This window comes from Nothobranchius furzeri, chromosome 9 (assembly GCF_043380555.1).
Source record: "Nothobranchius furzeri strain GRZ-AD chromosome 9, NfurGRZ-RIMD1, whole genome shotgun sequence".
NCBI lineage: Eukaryota > Metazoa > Chordata > Actinopteri > Cyprinodontiformes > Nothobranchiidae > Nothobranchius > Nothobranchius furzeri.
Genome location: NC_091749.1, coordinates 75,404,127 through 75,422,999, shown reverse-complemented (window position 1 = coordinate 75,422,999; position 18,873 = coordinate 75,404,127). Strand labels below are relative to the sequence as shown.

Below are 18,873 nucleotides of genomic sequence, written 5' to 3'. Positions count from 1 at the left end.
AATATATCAGATACCCTACAAATATCATTTATATAAAGAATAAATAATTTTGGACCCAGTACAGAGCCTTGTGGAACACCACAAGCAATGTCCAAACATGTTGAGGAATGGACACCCAGCTTCACAAATTGTTTCCTGTCACTTAAATAATTTTCCACCCATCGCAGTACAACCCCCCTTATCCCGTACCGTTCAAGTTTATTAATTAATATGTCATGATTAATTGTGTCGAATGCTTTCTTGAGATCCAGCTGCATACTTTTTCTGATCTATGGCATTTGTATTCTCCTCAATTGATTCGATTAATGCCAGAGATGTTGAACTTTTCGATCTAAATCCATATTGACTATCAGAGAGTAATTTATATTTATCTAGGAATTTGTCTAATCGTTTATTAAAGTTTTTCTAGGATTTTGGAGAATTGTGGTAGTAAAGAAATTGGCCTGTAATTTGTGAAGTGGTGTCTATCCCCAGTTTTATACAGTGGCACAACTTTAGCTATCTTCATTTTGTTTGGAACTTTTCCAGTCTGAAATGATAAATTGCAAATATGTGTTAGAGGTCCAACTATTCCCTCAATGACCTTCTTAATAATTACCATATCAATATCATTTCAATCAGTAGATGTTTTATATTTACCCATGTGTACAGTGTCAATTATTTCTTTTTCCTCCACTGCTATGAGGAACATTGAGTTTGGGTTCCTGTCAATCAGGCTTTCTTTACAGTCTACTGCTGGCAGTGACTCAGGAATTTGCTCTGCTAGTTTTGGTCCAATATTGACAAAATAATGATTAAAGCTGTTGACCATATCAGCAGGGTTTTCCATAATATTGCCATTGTCAATAAAATGTTGAGGATAACTACGTTGCCCAGAATTATTTTTAATGATACCGTTTAAAACATCCCATATACCCTTCATATTATATTTATTGTTATTCAAAGTTTTATTATAATACTCCTTTCTACATACACGTATAATATTGGTCAATTTATTTTTGTATTTTTTATATTTATTTTCAGCATCTTTTGTTCTATGTTTTAGGAATTCCCTATAAAGTGTATTCTTCTTTTTGCAAGCATTTTGTAAAGCCTTAGTGATCCATGGTCTATTTGAGTATTTATGCTTCCTGAGACCGCTACATTTATGGATGAATATATCACCGAGGCCCTGTGCCAAGGAATTACCATCCTTCCAAATCTCCTGGGGCTGCAGGCTTCTTCTTTGTCAAGAAGAAGAACGGGGCCTGCATCCCTGCACGGATTATCAGGGGCTAAACCAGACAGGCACACTCTTCCTCTGATGGACACCACCTTGGACTTCCTTGCACAAGCTGTCATTTTTACCAAACTGGACCTCCTGGTCCGTATCAAAGAGGGGGAGGAGTGGAAGTCTGTTTTCATGGTCCACACAGGTCATTGGGAATACCTCATCATACCCTTTGGCCTCTGCAACAGCCCAGCCATGTTCCAGCATCTAATAAACCACATCCTACAGGACATGCTGGGTCGATTAGTCTTTGCATTTGTGGCCGTCTTTACTAAGGGACTACTTCATATTTAAATTATAACCAACAACGCCAGTCCCGATGGTAAGGGCAAAAGAAAAGTCAAGGACGTAGATTTAGTTATCGCACCAGGAGCCAGGGATCTCACCATGAAAGTACTCTTTGTTTCCAATCTCTTAAAAGAAGAGAAACTAATTTCGGCCGTGTGTATCCGCGATCTTGTCTGATCTAATATGAAGTGTGTTTATGGTCCCTGATAAGTAAAATAAAATATAATCTTCTGAAAATGCATTCAAAGGCCAACCTGATTGGTATTTCAGATTGTGACGACCCCTGCTTCCTGGCTTCTCTGCCTCCTGCTATACTTGCACACTGTGTCCCCACAGTACTGCTTTCAGCACCAGGGACAGCTCCAGAGTACTCTTCACCTCACACTCCAGGACCTTGGAGAGAGGCATGCCAGCAGCAGCTTCACCAGCTGAAACAACTCAGCAATCTGCCTCTCCTGGGTTTTTTAAGCCTGTTTCCAGCCTTCATTCAAGGAGACCCAGAGCTAGTCTGTGGTTCTCCTCGGCGGTGATTTTGCTAGCGTTAAAGCTACTGGTCTTTAGAATTACTCTGATTTAAAGGACTTCCTTGTCCTTTTCGTTTTCTCTATCTGAGGACTTTAAGTCCAGAGTTTCCTTATTAACGGTGCTAACCGTTAAAGCGGCCTTTTCCTGTAACGGCTTAGCTTTAGTTATTCTGGTTGTTTTGACTACTGGTTTTCTTCACTCCCTGTTAACCAGGGAGCTGTTTTCAGTTAGTCATTTGAAGCCCTTTTAGTCAGTTAGAAGGAGAAACATCTTTGTTAATAAATCATTCTATTTTAACCTACTTTCTTCACCTCATTTCACCTTTGTACAAACCTTATTTATTTTCCACTGTGTCTGTCCCCTCATCCTCCTAGACGGTCAGAGGGGGCATAACACATATTTATACGGAGTTATCTTGTTGATCATTTGTTACACCAGTAGCCACTCCTTAACGCTACGCCAGTGAGTCGTGGAGGATGGCTGCTTATACTGAGCCAGGATTCTCTGGAGGTTTCTTCCTGTTAAAAGGGAGTTTTCCTCTCCACTGTCACTGCATGCTTGCTTAGTATGAGGATTGCTGTAAAGACTCTGACACTAGTCAGTGACTTGATGCAACCTGCTGGGTTCCTGATATAGGAAACTTGTTACTGATTGGCTTAATGACCTGACCTGTACTGGGATGTTTACTGTGTGAAGGTCCTTGAGACGACTCTGGTCCTGATGTGGCGCTTTAGAACTGATTAACATCCAAACACGAACACAGAGACAACTAAAGTTCAGACAGTCCACAAAACCAAACTTCTATTAATGTGAGGCCGAGGCCTTTGCCTGGAGCTAGCTCTGATGTCACGTGGCCCTTATGCTCATTAATTATTCAGAATTTTAAGTGTTTCATTCCACTTAAACAGAAGAGTTACAAAAATATGCACCCCCCTCAAAGTTGTCATGAGTGTTAACTAGATCTATTAAACCTAGAATGTTTTTGAACCAGGCTGTAATTTTTAACATGGGAGTCAGTGAGGTTTTGCTCACTTTTGGTGCCAGCCCCTAGTGGATGAAGGTGGAACTGCAAATTTAGCCGCTTCCTTATTGGCCTCATTAAATTCAGACCAAAATGGCTCCTTGTGTAAGACATAAAAATTATAGTTTAGTGCTGATCTATCAGTTTTTATCCAGCTCAACTTCAGGGTTTGTAATGGTCAAATTTATCAGGACCAGAAGGTCAAATACCTGCAGGTTTTCTTTGTTTCTTACACCAACATACCTGGTTTGAATCAATGACCGAGTAAAAACCTGGAGGACCTACTGAAGAGGAGATTTAATCGTTAAAGTGGATGTGTTGGAGAAGAGAAAAACTGAAGCATGCAGGCCAGTGGACTGCCGAGACCAGAAAAGAAATTTACTTTTGAAGAACTCCAGTAATTCTGGACAAGACCAACACTCTAACCTTATTGTGGAAGTCTGAGGTAGTTAATTTCCTGTTTTGGTCAGGCCACCTGCTGGTTCTTACTGTAAACCTGCTCCAGTGCTTAATATTTATTTGTTTGTTTGTCTGATGTTTTCTTCATTAACTCGGGATTCTAATGATTAAAAACAGCTAAGCTCGTAATTATGTTTCCAGACTTTACATTGTGTTAAATAGGTTCATGCAGCCATTGTTTGTCCTCATCTCACCTTCCTCCACTTATCCGAGTCCGGGTCGTGGGGCACCATTCCATGTAGGGCCTCCCAGGCAATCCTCACCCCAGCCAACTCCTCAGCTGGGACACCCAGACGTTCCCTGGCCAACCTTGAGATGCATTTCCTCCAGGTAGTCCTGGGTCAACCAGGGGACCTCCTGCCAGCAGGACATGCCCAAAAGACCTCCCGAGGGAGGTGTCCAGGAGGCATCCTGACCAGATGCCTGAACCACCTCAACTCAACGAGTGAGAGAAGGATGGAGCCAAACCACCCTTTTCTGGTCGAGAACCATGGTCTCCGCTGCTAATCTCTCCAGTAAGAGCTGAAGGTCAGAGCTGGATGGAGCTACAAGGACCACATCATCCACAAAAAGCTGAGACGAGATTCTCCTGCCATCGAACTCAACATCCTCCCCACCACGGCTGCACCTAGAAATTCTGTCTGTAAACATGAACAGGACTGGTGACGAAGGGCAGCCCTGGCGAAGTCCAACCCTCACCATTGTTCTCTGGGATATGTTTACAATATGTCTTTTATTTTTACAAGAAGTTGCACCTCCTGCTACTTCCTGTCTATTGGTGGAAGGAAGATGATCTACTTGAGTCGAGGAGACGTGTAAAAGGAGGATGCTGAGGAAGATGACCTCCATTTTAAAAACCCTCCCACCCACTGGTTCCGCTGTGGAGACCATGGACAGCTCCTTCAGAGGCCGACTGAGACATCCCAGATGTAATCCAAAACACTACCGTAGGTCCTTCATCCCCTCTGCAGCAAGAGTGTAGACCTCCTCAGTTTAACTGGTACTGGCACTATCCTGGTACACAATACCACCAACGAAGTACTCGGTATGTGTTCAGTACTCATTCAAAACACAGATTTACATGTATGTGTGTGTCTACTGCAGTATGCTGCAAAGTGTTGTTTGTTCCTTTTTTATGGCTTTTAGCGGTCGAAGGTTACAGTACTAGATTACTGTCTACATGTGTATACATGTACTTTTGTTATTATCTTTCATCAAATACATCTCTTTAGTGTTGGTGCTGCTGTAACAAGTGAATTTCCCACTGTGGGATCAAGAATTCTGTTCTATTCTATTCTATTCTATTCTATTGTGTTCTATTCTGTGTGCTTGCCATTTTGCTGGAGGTTGCGCTCCCTAACCCTAACCTACACCTTCTATACTGTTTAAAACCAGGCGAATCTGTTTAAATGTTAGGTTTAGTCGTCAGACCAATGGATGCAGAGCGGCTGGTGAATAAATGTTAAACACTAATAAATGATTTCTAACAGGTCAAGGTGTGCTACGCATGTTGAGGCGTTAGTTTGTATAAGAGAACATGTTTCCACTTCATTAAATGGTTTTACAAACATACTTACTACTAAATCATCCTTAACTAATGCTGAACAACCTATTTGTTCAATATTAGCAAAGCACCAACTAAACCTTTACAATGTCTGTAAGTGATTATTTCATTCTTTTCTAAGTGTTATAAATGTTTTATAAGCATCTGGTATTATAAAGTGTTAACATTGTGATGCTTGCCTTCCCATATCAGGGGTGTGTGGCCTGATGGGAGGGCTGTCGTGTTTATCACTCAGCTAGCGTTTTCTGCAGCTTCAATAACCTCTTCATGATCAGGAGGTGTTCTGTTGGGTTTAGAGCTGAAGAACCGTGTCACCTGTTCAAATGCAGCAGATGTGACTTCTTATCAGAACAAACCAGCATGGGTCAGCTGACACACCTTATACAACAACTCTTCCTTTTGTTTCCTCCGTCATTGACTTTCTGTCAGATTGTAAAAGCCAACAGCAGGAGGTCTATAAATCAACCCCACTCCTGATATTAACCTCTGAACTTCTCCACTTGCTAATCCACAACATTCGGTTTTGTTTTCAGCAGAACCCAAACTACACCACCCATCCATCTTTGGGTCACCAGCTGTTACGATGCACATATTAATCCAGTCTGTCAGAGCAGGAGCATGAACTGATGCCAGCTGTGTCATCTGAACTTACAACTTTAATGATGTCACTCTTCCCAGTACAACTAAAGCTTTTCCCGTTGTGTGCTGGATTTAATGAACATCAGCCCATGGCTATCAGTTATGCTTCACTGGAAGGGTTTGAACCACCAGGGCCACAGAAAGGCCATCCGTCTCATTCCTCAGTGCCAACTTTCTGCTGCTTACCCCACAAGATAAAAGTCAACCACAGGAGATAGTTGGATGATTCTGGTCCTTCTGTTAAAGCTACAGTTAAAGTCACACTGGTGTGGTGAAATGTGTCCTCCGTATCTGACCCATCCCCGTGGGGGGTGGGGGGTGTGAGTGTGTGTGTGTGTGTGTGTGTGTGTGGGGGGGGGGGGGGGGGGGGGGGGGGCTGCAGACACGGCCCTGCTCAGGAACTTTTTGGTGGTTTAGCCCCCGAGTTGAATGTCAAGCAGGGCAGTATTGTATCTCATTGTCTTTGGTATGACCCGACTAGGATTTGAACCCCGACCTCCCAGTCCCAGGGCAGACACTCTAGCATTCGGTCGCTAAGCTGCTTCTGTGTTGTTCTGTTCGCTAAAGTAACTCTGCTAGTTACAGTACTGTGTTTGGTACTCTGAAACGCTCTGATATAATCTTGGAAAAACAAATGATGCAACCATTTAGAGGATATTTGTTAGCGACAGAGACTGTTTCTCTGTTTCCAACACCCATCAGACTGAAACAGATCGTTGTTTTCTGCACGTTGGGATCACAGCTGCTGCAAACCAGTCACACCTCTGCTACAAGTATAACAGGTACCAGAAGCCCCCTGCTGTGGCGTCTTGGAGATTCATCACACCCGGAAGAAGAGATAAGCTGCATCTGAAACTCAAGAGGATAAAATATAAGTTTTGGTAAAGTTTGGCTACAAGTCTGAGCGAGAAAGGAGTCCGAGGGAGACAGGAAACTGGATGTGCCTTCACGACAGCTGGAGACAGAAACAGATGTGTCAGAGTGTGCCCCCTAAGAGGGAGAGAGGCTTTGGGGTCACAAAGACCGTGGCAGCTCAGATATTTGGAGTTTGGGAGATGAAAACATCAGAACCAGACCCAGCTGATTCAGCTGGTCTCAAACAGAATTAGTCATGAAGCCAGCAGCTAAACTAAATCAGCTCTGCTTTTCTCTGCCTGAACACAAGTGCGGCAGTAACTGCGGGATCATTTGGGTCAGACCGAACCGGAACAGAGATGGCTCGAGCCCGCAGAGGCTGTCATCACCAGCAGGAGGCGAGAGGGAGCCATTCCCACCGTTGGCATCTGCACCCCCTCCTCATTCACCTCTCCCCTCCAATTACCAACCCGCCACCGCCATCCCCCGCGCGCGCGCGTGCGCACATCGCTGCTTGCATCTCCATACATGCAGCCTCTCCCCCTGAGAAGCAGGGAGACGTTGGAGGAACGGCTGAGAGGAGCGGGTGGAGTTGGTGGGGGGAGCAGGTGAAAATCTGTCACGTGACATACACATACCTCCTCAAGTGCCCAAATCTGCAATAAAATCGCAAAAATAACCCACGGATGACAGTAGTCACGTGATCTTAACCCATCACTAACAGAGAAGTGAACGTCATGTGTGACGACATTAGGGACGTGGTTAACCGTGTGTGTGTGTGTGTGTGTGTGTGTGTGTGTGTGTGTGTGTGTGTGTGTGTGTGTGTGTGTGTGTGTGTGTGTGTGTGTGTGTGTGTGTGTGTTAGGGTACAGACGGGATGGACCGGAGTTTGGCTCGGATCGGTGCACAGCAGCTGCGCCAAACCCTTCAATGCGTGCACCAGCGGAGCGCGCGCGGGTTCCACGCTGGCGCAACTCTAGCCAACCAAAGTACAGCAAGTCCTTTCTCACGCTCATCCCCGTTTTACGTCACTATAGGGTTCTGCTGTCACGCTCACACGCACGCGTCTTTTAAAATCCTAAATGCTTTTCCTCTGAGACTGAAGGCATCTCGGTAGTGTGTGTGTGTGTGTGCGCGCGCGTGTGTGTGTGCGTGTGTGTATTCATTTTCTCTCCCTTCACATTTTCTGTCTTTTTCCCGATTTGAATTTTTTAAAATAATTTCATGTTTTGTTCTTTTGCAGCGTCTCGTACTTTATGTTTAGAGGCACCATATAAAATGTTTCTTCTCATACCATGGCTCAGTGAACACGCGCACGCGCGCACGCACTGAGAGAGAGAGAGAGAGAGAGAGAGAGAGAGAGAGAGAGAGAGAGAGAGAGAGAGAGAGAGAGAGAGAGAGAGAGAGAGAGAGAGAGAGCGTTTGGACCGCGGACCCATTGATGCTCTCCAGCCGGAGAGGAGAGCTTCGGTCCGGACAGCCCGGATCAGCAGCAGCGCCGTCCGTTCAGCACCACCGCATGTGCCCGTGTGCAGGACCAGGCATTACCTTGGGAAAGGGCGCGTGTGTGTTCGTCCCGGTGGAGCAAACACAATCAAAGGTCTTGCTGCTCCAAACGGACGAGCCAGAGCCGGAGCGCCGTGGCCGGTGGCATGGGGAGCGGGGAGCAGAGCGGTCTGACGGAGCTCTGCTTTTAGCAGCCAGCTGCGCACCGAGCCACTCTCCCCCCTCCCTCACTCCCTTCCCTCCCCACAATCCCCGCTCTCCTAGTACCGAGCATTCGCTGAAACCGGGACTGGGCTCCTCGCGGCTGCTTCGTCTAGCATCCAGCTCGGAGGTTTGACACAAGCAGGTAGGCTACGTGCGGCGGCGCAGCGCCTGTAGGCGCTGGCTGCAGCGCCTTTGCTTTTGGATCAGGGGGATGGGGTCCTTTTAACTGTTTTTGACTTCATCCCATGGCTTCTTGTTGCTTCCCTCCCCTCCCCTCCCCCTGTGGCCCTGTGAGTGAATTACTGAAACGTTATGTGAGGATGATGCGGATAGATGGCATGGTGTGATGAAGCCAACCTGACAGTCAGCCATCCAAGATGCGAGGATTTTTGGACCAAAATTGTTGCCATATTTTCAAATGTCTGTCGAGCAGACAGACATCCAGCTTAGTTCTCCCACCTTTCCTCGCGCTGCTGCTCCGCATTTCAGGCACAACATGAGCGCATGTGAGGACTGCTGCTGTCTCACACTGAGCAAACGCCATGAGCCTGGCCCCCGTCGTCATGGCCGTTGGATGGATAATATTTGGCTTTATTGAGGATGAACAATCTGTTGTGGTGCTGGCGTGCTTCCTGGGGCAGCAGGCGGATATACCACTATTGAAAAACAGACCGCTCAGTGTAGGAAAAAGGCAGATTGTAGCTGAGGAGGGGTGTGAGGGGAACATGAGCTGAGGATGTACACACCCTCTCACTCAGGCTACACCCGCTCCTCCTCTCAGCAAATGCTTGCTTAAAAGCAATTGTGCACAGAGGCATGCACTGCCCATGTGTGTTCATGCAAGGCTGCATGCACATCACTCACATTTATCCACGTTGGCCCTAATCCATAGTCATATGCTCTGGAGACATGACGTAACACATCATCGTGTCTCATCTATATGCATCCATTTCTGGAGGTTTGCACAACATGTCTCCGTCTCACCAGAGGGCGTGAGCAGCAAACCACAGCATGCAGCGGGAGACGGTCCAACTCGGCTCCTGCATCAGGAGACACAGCCAGTGGAGGGATTGGGACAAATAGGCTAGCATGCCTCTTTACTAAAGGGGAGTGGCAGGGATTTGTCCATGCTGTGAGACATGAAGTGTAGAGTGCTCCTCCATTCGGAGCTGCTGTCCCTTTTGGGTAGATTTCTCTCTGAGTCACTACCAAGAGGGGCTGTGATATACTGGAAGTATGAGTTATGTCTTATTAGCCACTCATTACAGGATCAAGAGCACTAAACCATATATCTACTCAGTGGGATGCTGGAGAGGCATACAGGAAGATCAGTTGCAGTGCTGCCTTGCTCATTGGTTCAAAATCAGAAACTGTCATGTGGATGTTTTTAGTGTCCACTCACCTCAGGTGCTTCAGTTTGAGTCCTGTTCATCTGCTTGCTTACAGTCTAATCTGCAGAGAAGATGAAGACTAGCATCATGGCGGCGCCCAAACATTGTGTTTGTCTGCTTGCAGGAGCATCTGTACAGATCCTGGTCTTACTGTAAAACACACACAAGCAGCATCAAGGAGCATGCCATCTTTTCCTCTCCATTCTTGCATCATTACGCTCTGATGGGACTGTGCAGCCAGTAGCTTGTGGTCAGTAGCTAGTCATCGGTGCATCAGCTCTTGCTCATGAACAGGGGGAATGCTTCGTTTGTCAAACCTTAACATGCAGGTGTCGGGATGTTGGCTTCGTAAGCAGCTCTCTGGTTGCTGATCAACAAGATTTTACCTCCAGTTTTCTTCACCTGGGATTTGTGCAAACAGGATGCTGCTGAAGGTTCTCAGTTGTCCAGGTCATGGTGATCCAAAAGGGGCAACTGGACTTCTTTGGTTTCTTAAAGACGTTTTGCTTCTCATCCGAGGAGCTCTGTCCATTCTTACAAATCTGTTAATTCAGAATGGAAAAAGCTCCTCGGATGAGAAGCAACACGTCTTCAAGAAACCAAAGAAGTCCAGTTGGCTTTATTTGAACCCTTTTGGAACAAACAGCATGGAGCCACAGCGCCGCGATAGAGCGTGTTGTAAGCATTAGCATAGCTAGAGTAGCAGGGCCTGTGCTACACACTCAGGAAGTCACGACTGCAGAGATCCACTAAATACATTCAAATAAAAAATGCATCGCAGGCTTTACTGAAGCTAACAGGCCCGTACGGACCTGTCATGCTGAATTATCCACATGGTTCTGGAGGAGCGTAGTCCTCCTACTCCACAAATCCTCTTTTATCATTACAGTTACATCGTAGCTCGATTACAGAACAACGATAATACGAGTGAAGCAGAGTTCTTAAACTGGACCGTTACTAATTCACCTCCATGAGTTTTAATGTTTTCTTTAACAGAGTTTGACAGTTTTTGTTCTCTACTTTCAAAAAATGATCCAAAATTTATATTTAGCAAGAAATGATGTGAACTTGTTGTGTCGTGACTCTGACAGCAGGCTGTAGCACAACTCCGGTGAGATGAATCTAAGCAGCCATGTTGCAACATTCTTCTGTTAATGTGATCATTTTTACAGTAGCATTAGCTTGTGTGACATCGTGTTACTGTATAAACTTTGTTGCCCCAAAATAACAACAATACAAGCTAGGCGCGGCAGTGAAACGGCTAAGCTAGCTCTTTCTTTACAAGGACATTAGCATTAGCGCTGAGCAGTGCTCAAAGCTAAAGCACACGACTTCTCATTTGAAAAGGGTCACTTCTTCAGAACAAGACTTCATAAACTTATTTTAAATCCTTCTGGTTCTTTTTGTTGATTCTATGATTTTACGGTCATTTCAGTTTCGCCATATTAGATCCTGATCTTTGTGACGAAACAGCTGTTTTTAAATCCGTGGTGATCAGTCAGCTTCAGGCTTCCTCTTCCTTCTGGACAAACGTGGCTTTATTTCACAAAAACAATCTAAATGATTTGCTTATGGAATAAAATAAAGAGCCATGAGTTGTATAACATTATGTACTTATAATGATCATCAGAGGACTGCGTGAGCTGAAGGATCACATTTTGTGAAATAATGTGGTCTAAAAATAGATTTTATTGCATCTAATATCAGTTCTGATGGACTTCATTACCTGACATCATTAAGTCCTGCAGCAGGTCAAATGTTGCTTTTCTCCAAAAAGATTCACATGAAACCAGAATTTTATTTAGTTTCATCAAAAGCAACTTTAACACATCCTGAAGGAAAATGTCGAACCAGAAGAAGTCAACGTGACTTTTATTCATTTGGTGCCTACCAGAAACATTCTTGAGACCTGCTATGTGCGGCTCTAAAGAAAAAGTCTATGAAAACAACTGCCTCCCACAGGAATAAGAGGGGAAGATGTTTCACGTGAATGTGAGCAGAAACATCCTGGTTAGCCGTGGTTCCTCATGTCAGAGCCTCCCTGAATGGAGTCAGCACTCTCCTCAGTGAAGCTGTGGCAAGCAGCACCGACTGGGTGGTCAGACCGGAATAAACCGCAGTAAACATCCAAGTTTCTAAGTACCGTGTGTGGATCTGAAGCCAGGCATCAGAAGGGCTGCTGGTAGACAGTCAGAGTCCTGAGAGCTATACTCTGTAAAATCATAAATATATAAATGAACCAATAATATTTCTGTAACATTGTCATTTTTACATTATTATTACCTTACAAGCTATAAGTCCTGGGAAAGCAACAGAAGCAGGTCGCTGCCACGGCCCACGGATACAGAGCAGGGCATAATGACACATGCATGAGTGGGCCTGTTTGGTCTTTTACCGCAACAAAACGATTTCATAGGATTAGCTAGAGCAATCTCATTTTCCGTAGCAGCTAAAAATATTCACTCTTTTTCAGGTGAAGTTAAACATTTGTATCCAGATGTTATTATCAACTATAACTCCTCGTTGCCACTAAGTCTGGAACAGATGTGGTCCGGAACAGATGTGGTCCGGAACAGATGTGGTCCGGAACAGATGTGGTACGGAACAGATGTGGTCTGGATCAGATGTGGTCCGGAACAGATGTGGTCCGGAACAGATGTGGTCTGGAACAGATGTGGTCTGGATCAGATGTGGTCCGGAACAGATGTGGTCCGGAACAGATCTCGTCCGGAACAGATGTGGTCCGGAACAGATGTGGTCCGGAACAGATGTGGTCCGGAACAGATGTGGTCTGTAACAGACGTGGTCCGGAACAGATGTGGTCCGGAACAGATGTGGTCTGTAACAAACGTGGTCTGGAACAGATGTGGTCCAGAACAGATGTGGTCTGTAACAAATGTGGTCTGGAACAAATGTGGTCTGTAACAAATGTGGTCTGGAACAAATGTGGTCTGTAACAAATGTGGTCTGGAACAGATGTGGTCTGTAACAAACGTGGTCCGGAACAGATGTGGTCTGTAACAAACGTGGTCTGGAACAGATGTGGTCCAGAACAGATGTGGTCTGTAACAAATGTGGTCTGGAACAGATGTGGTCCAGAACAGATGTGGTCTGTAACAAACGTGGTCCGGAACAGATGTGGTCCGGAACAGATGTGGTCCGGAACAGATCTGGTCCGGAACAGATGTGGTCCGGAACAGATGTGGTCCGGAACAGATGTGGTCCGGAACAGATCTGGTCCGGAACAGATGTGGTCCAGAACAGATGTGGTCCGGAACAGATGTGGTCCGGAACATATGTGGTCCAGAAAAGATGTGGTCCGGAACAGATGTGGTCCATAACATACGTGGTCTGGAACAGATGTGGTCCGGAACAGATCTGGTCCGGAACAGATGTGGTCCGGAACAGATGTGGTCCAGAACAGATGTGGTCCGGAACAGATCTGGTCTGGAACAGATGTGGTCCAGAACAGATCTGGTCTGGAACAGATGTGGTCCGGAACAGATGTGGTCCGGATCAGATGTGGTTCGTAACATACGTGGTCCGGAACAGATGTGGTTCGGATCTGAACAGCTTCCCCTGGTGCCCAAAGAACTGAACGGGAGTCTATGAGAGGATAAAGTTATTTCCTGATCCTGTTTAGATGTATCATGGATTTAACATAAGATGCCCATCAAATCAAATCAAACTTTATTCATGAAGCACTTTTTATGCAGCAAGTGCAACTCAAAGCACGAGATTACAAATAACCACACAACTCCTTCCCCACAGATTAAAATCCATCATCCCTTCTATATCTCCCTCCCCTTCATATTCATGTCTGTGGGTTTTAAAGACACGATTTAATGCCAACAGAGAACTCATTTTCAACAGGCAGCAATAGTTATTTTAGGGTTTGTGTGGAAAGATGGAGCGGACATCAACTGCTCGTCGCTCCTAATCAGACAACACATATATGTAGGATTACGTCCATCTTCTATCCACGCAGGGTCACAGGGACATTAATACATCATTTACATTGGTAGGGAGGGAGTTGGACCATTCAAGGCTTTATAAGCAAAAGTTAAGATCTTCACCTGAATCTGGTGCTGAACGGGTAACCAGTGTAAACGGGCCAGGATGGGAGTAATGTGGCAACATCTGGAGGAGTCTAGCTGCGGCGTTCTGTACTCTCTGAGGACACTCAATGGAGACCTTAACACCAATGAGCACTGAGTCGGCATAGCCCAGTCATGAGGTGATAAAAGCGTTGGTACATTCCACATGAGGTCTCCTAATGATGGACTTTAATCCAGCAATGCGGCGCGGCTGAGAGAAACAGGACTTGGTTGTAGCAAAGCCATGTATAAATCAGAGTTGAGTTTCACTCCAGACTAGTTAGGCAGGGTTTCAAGTTTAGCCGGGGGAGGCAGCTGTCACCAGGTGAATGCTTCAGATTTATTGTATTAAAAAGAACAGCATCGGTCTTGTTTTTGTCAGTGCATAGGGTGATGGCTGAAAGCCAGCTTTTGACTTCAGAGAGGCAGTAACCAGTATCAGCTGCCACCAAAATACTGTTTAGCACACAAACGTGGGCGGATTCTGCGCTATAGTGTGCCCTGAAACCAGACTGGAAATGGTCAAGGAGGCAGCAATCTTCCAGATGGAGGGACAGTTGAGTTTTCAGTAACTTTGGATAAAAATGGAAGTTCGGAGAACGGGCAGTAATCAGCAGTATGATCCGGGCCAGGCTGCTTCAGTAGCGGCTGAACGACCGGTTGGAAGTCGTGGAGCTCATGAATTCCTTCCATCACACAGAAGCTGCAGAGAAACATCCAGACGCACGTTCCTCCTTGTGAATGCAGCAACAGCAGATGAATGTGAAGCTGTGTTTCTCAGCTCATTTAAAGTGAGCGTGTCTCTGTGGTCCTGAAACTGCAGACAGATCACGCTCTAAACCCCAGAACTAATGTGGAGCAGCTGTCAGAACCTCTGCACAACAAAACATCCGCCTTCTGACTCAGTTGACCAGTTCCACCTTAAATAAAACACACGCCTCTCAGAGCCGCTGGCGCTGTCCAGGCCGAAACACGGTGGGATTCAGCTTCTTGTTGAAAACGCTTTCAGATTCCAGTTTGTGCTCTTTGCAGTTATAAAGTAGGTGTGGGCGCCAACGCATGCTAATCAAGCTAATGGGATTAGCATGTGCTCAACAATATGGAGGATTCACTTCATGTTAATTTGAAGAGACAACCACAAAATAGTTTCTTGTCTTGTCTCATATTTTATTTTCCACTTTATTTCAAAATAAAGCATTTCCTTTAACATTCACCACCACTCTCAGTGCCAACATGGAGACTTCCTGAACTTTACTAAGTAGGTCGGAGCTCTAGACGCTGACGGCAGCGCTGTCCTACTTCATCAGTTAGATCAATCGGTCAGTTTGTGCTGTAGAAACATCTCTGCAGCTACTGAGCCTGACTGATGATGTATACTCTGTCTGTCTGTCTGTCTGTCTGTCTGTCTGTCTGTCTGTCTGTCTGTCTGTCTGTCTGTCTGTCTGTCTGTCTGTCTGTCTGTCTGTCTGTCTGCCTGTCTGCCTGTCTGTCTGCCTGTCTGTCTGTCTGCCTGTCTGCCTGTCTGTCTGTCTGCCTGTCTGCCTGTCTGCCTGTCTGTCTGTCTGTCTGTCTGTCTGTCTGTCTGTCTGTCTCTCTTATGAATTAGAGGTGGTGAACAGCACGTGTGGTGTTTCTGTCTAATACGTGACGTCTATTCAGAGGCTGGTGACTGATATTTCTTTACTTTGTTTTACAGAGTGATTCTCCGTTTCTGGAGCGGGGCCGCTGGACTCTAAAGTTGTCGTGGGTCTCTGCACGGACTCCAGTTTTACTGATTGTGGGCTCGGCTCCTTCTGTCAAGTACAGGCTGATTGTGCTTGGCGTACTTTCGCTGCACACTTAACCACCTCATTTCATTTGATGATTACCAACAGTTCAGGGGATTGCCGTCCATGGTTTCTGCCCTACTCAAGACTATAACATTCTACATTGAAAAGATTTGCAAAGGAATGTTTACAAAGAAACTGGCGAACCCGATAAAGAAGAAAGAAGGACGTGAAAACAAAGAGCCCAAACTGACCAGTGATTTGCAAGCACACAATCCGACTCTGTCGACCACTCTTAAGACTACGGTCCAAACTGTTAAAAAGATTTCCAAATGCTCTTCGGCACGTAACATATCGCTGGAAGAAGACGACGGGAAGAACGACTGTTCATCCCTGTCACCCACGTTCAGCTATCGTGTAGCTATTGCTAATGGGCTCCCGAGAAGCACTCTGTTTTTGAACAACAATGAAAGCATTTTTCCTGAGGTTGTCTCCGTTGACAGTAGCTACTCTGACTCCTTGAGTGAGACAAAACTTCTCCGGAGACTAGATGAGCATAAATCACACACCATGCCAGTCAGACGAAATAGGAAGAGCCTCATCAGTTTAGCTCCTTCTGATGGCAGCTCTGAGGGAGAACGGGTGGAACGTTCCAGTTTACACACACTTAGACTGGGTGCTCTACGAAAGTTAAGGAAATGGAAAAAGAGCCAAGAATGTGTCTCCTCAGACTCAGAAGTGAGCAACTGGAGGAAAACTCTGGGCATTCGCAGCAAATCTTTGGACCGAGCTGGACGGCAGCAAAAGAGCTCAACCCTGGAGCCTGGGTCCTCCTCCACTGGTTGCATCAGCCAGACCCAGGATGTGATGGAAATGATCTTTAAGGAGCTTCAGGGGATTAGCCAGATTGAAACAGAACTATCTGAGCTTCGTGGCCATGTCAATGCCCTGAAGAGCTCCATTGATGAGATCTCCAGCAGCGTGGAAGTAGTTCAGAGTGAGATTGAACAGCTTCGCTCAGGATTTGTTCAGTCAAGAAGGGAAACACGAGACATCCATGACTACATTAAGCAAATTAGCCATCAGGCCAATAATTCAACCTTGCGGTTCCTCAATGTTCCCGAAGAACGTTCAGAGAAAACAGAAAGTGTCGTTTATAAAATCCTTAAAGACAAAATGGGTTTCATTGATGCTCATAAAACAAGTAAAATTGAACTGGCTCACAGACTAGGACAACAAAGAGAATGTTCAAATGCTAAACCTCGTCCTATTATTGTTATTTTTGCAACACCCCAAGATAGAGATGTAGTCTTAAAAAAGTGCTATAAACTTAAAGGGACCGGGATTACCGTCTCTACTGATAGTTTACCAAACGATGGAAAAGAAAGGAAAGACAAAGCGATGACATCGTCACAAACCTACGAAAGTATGGACATAAAGGTCTCAGGAAAAGACAAGTTGGAGAGTGATGACTGGGACTCGATGGACAGTGATAAAGAACTAGATGAATTAAGTAAAAATAAATATGCAATGGTCATTTCAAAACCAGTTCACAAGTCCAAATCAGAAAAAAGGCGCTCCCATGACCACAGCCGCTCAGTAGAGGAGACGGGCTACTCAGGCACAGTCCATTATGCTGATGATTCCTACTATGACCCTGACAAACATGCTAAAACCTACTATTCTGATCTGACCCCCGGCTGGCTTTCTCAAAGTGACTATTCAACCCCAAAACTCAGTCGTTCTGAGTCTGATTGTTCAAAACTTTGCCAATCGTACTCAGAAGACTTTTCAGAAAGTCAGTACTTTACACGGGCCAATGGCTGCTCCCTGCTGTCTTCTTCTGATCAGGAACTTTGGCAGCGAAAACAAGAGGATATGGCTTCTTCCTGGTATGCGAGTCCCAGTCACCCTTCAAATCATGGCAATCCAGCTTATGAACACAATGAGGTCGAAACTACAGAAACGATTGATAGTGGAGTCAGCAACGGGCTTGTCTGCATGTCTGGGGATAGAAGCCACTATAGTGGCTCACAGGTCTCTTTGCAGGGGGATCTGTCACCATGGAAAGACTGGCACCACCTTGAGCAGGGAGCAGACTCAGGTTTGGAGGCTTCTATAGAGGTTAGCAGCCCCTTTGACCCATCAACCATCCCAGGTTTTCCAGAAAACATCACTAAATGCCAGGAGGTTGATTTGCAGTTTGAAGGAGATGAGGAGTTCATGATGCTTGATAGAGAAACCTCTTTACCACATATAACCACCCATATTATTCCTTCAGTCACAGAACGAGAATCTGTCAAGGCCTCTACACGGCAGCCTAAAGAGGGATGCAAGGCAATTACAAAAGAAATCACAAGGGTGTTACCAAAAGATGCCCCTAAAGTTCCTGCTAAAGTGCCACCCAAACAGAGTAAGGCGGCTTCTAAAGAGGAAACCTCTAAAATGTTCCCCAAAGAAAATTCTAAGGTATCTGCTAAAGCTGTGTCTAAAGTGACATCTAAAGGCTCCTCTAAAGAGTCACTTAAAGAAATATCTAAACCAGTTGGTAAAGAATGTGCTCAAGTACTCTCTAAAGATGGTCCTAAACATCCACCCAAAGATTCTGCTAAACCTTTAGCCAAGGACGCGTCTCAAGTCACTCCCAAGTCAGTAACTAGTGAGGCTGTCAAGGCCCAGTCTAGAGTGGCCCCAAAGGAGACGCCTGTAATTACTCCTAAAGAAAGTCCTAAAGAACCACCAAAGGAGAGCCCAAAAACAACTCCAGTTGACACTCCTGTCTTGACCCCCGACTCGACCCCCAGAGAGTCACCTAAGGAGTCCCCTAAAGCCATTTCTAAGGAAATGCAGAGGGTTTTCCCTAAAGAAGGCGTGAAAGTTACCCCTAAAGATCTTCCCAAAGAAGCTTCAAAATCACCTCCCAAAGAGGTCCCAAAAGAGGTACCCACTGTAGCATCTAAGGAGACAACTAAAGTAGCCACTAAAGAAGTTTCTAAGGTTCAACCTAAAGAAGCTTCAATAGTAGTCCAAAAAGAGACCTCCAAAGAGCCAGCTAAAGTAGCTCCAGCAGAAGTCCCAGCAGTAGCATCTAAACCAGACTTTAAAGGTATTCCACAAGACACTCCGAAAGCAGCCCCTAAGGAAAAATTCCCTGAGCTAGATGTTAATCACAGCTTTCACCAATCCCAGAGCAAATCCTCAAGTATGTATCGCAGCCAGAGTGAAATTCGAACAGAGAAGGTTGAAGAGGTTCCTAAGTCTTGGAGCAGTAGACTTAGCATTGATCTG

General features: G+C 45.5%; 1 protein-coding gene across 5 annotated transcripts in view; it reads left to right on the top strand.

Annotated features, from left to right (window-relative positions):
• Positions 1-15,568: 15,568 nt before the first annotated feature.
• Positions 15,569-18,873, top strand: part of LOC107396706 (protein unc-13 homolog C) — a 124,635-nt gene continuing 121,330 nt past the window's right edge. For all 5 annotated transcript variants that reach the window (XM_070555190.1, XM_070555192.1, XM_070555191.1 and 2 more), the window contains exon 1: positions 15,569-18,873. This exon is cut by the window's right edge and continues 898 nt beyond it. In XM_070555190.1, the coding sequence (XP_070411291.1) occupies positions 15,712-18,873 (3,162 nt within the window). In that variant the 5' untranslated portion in view covers positions 15,569-15,711.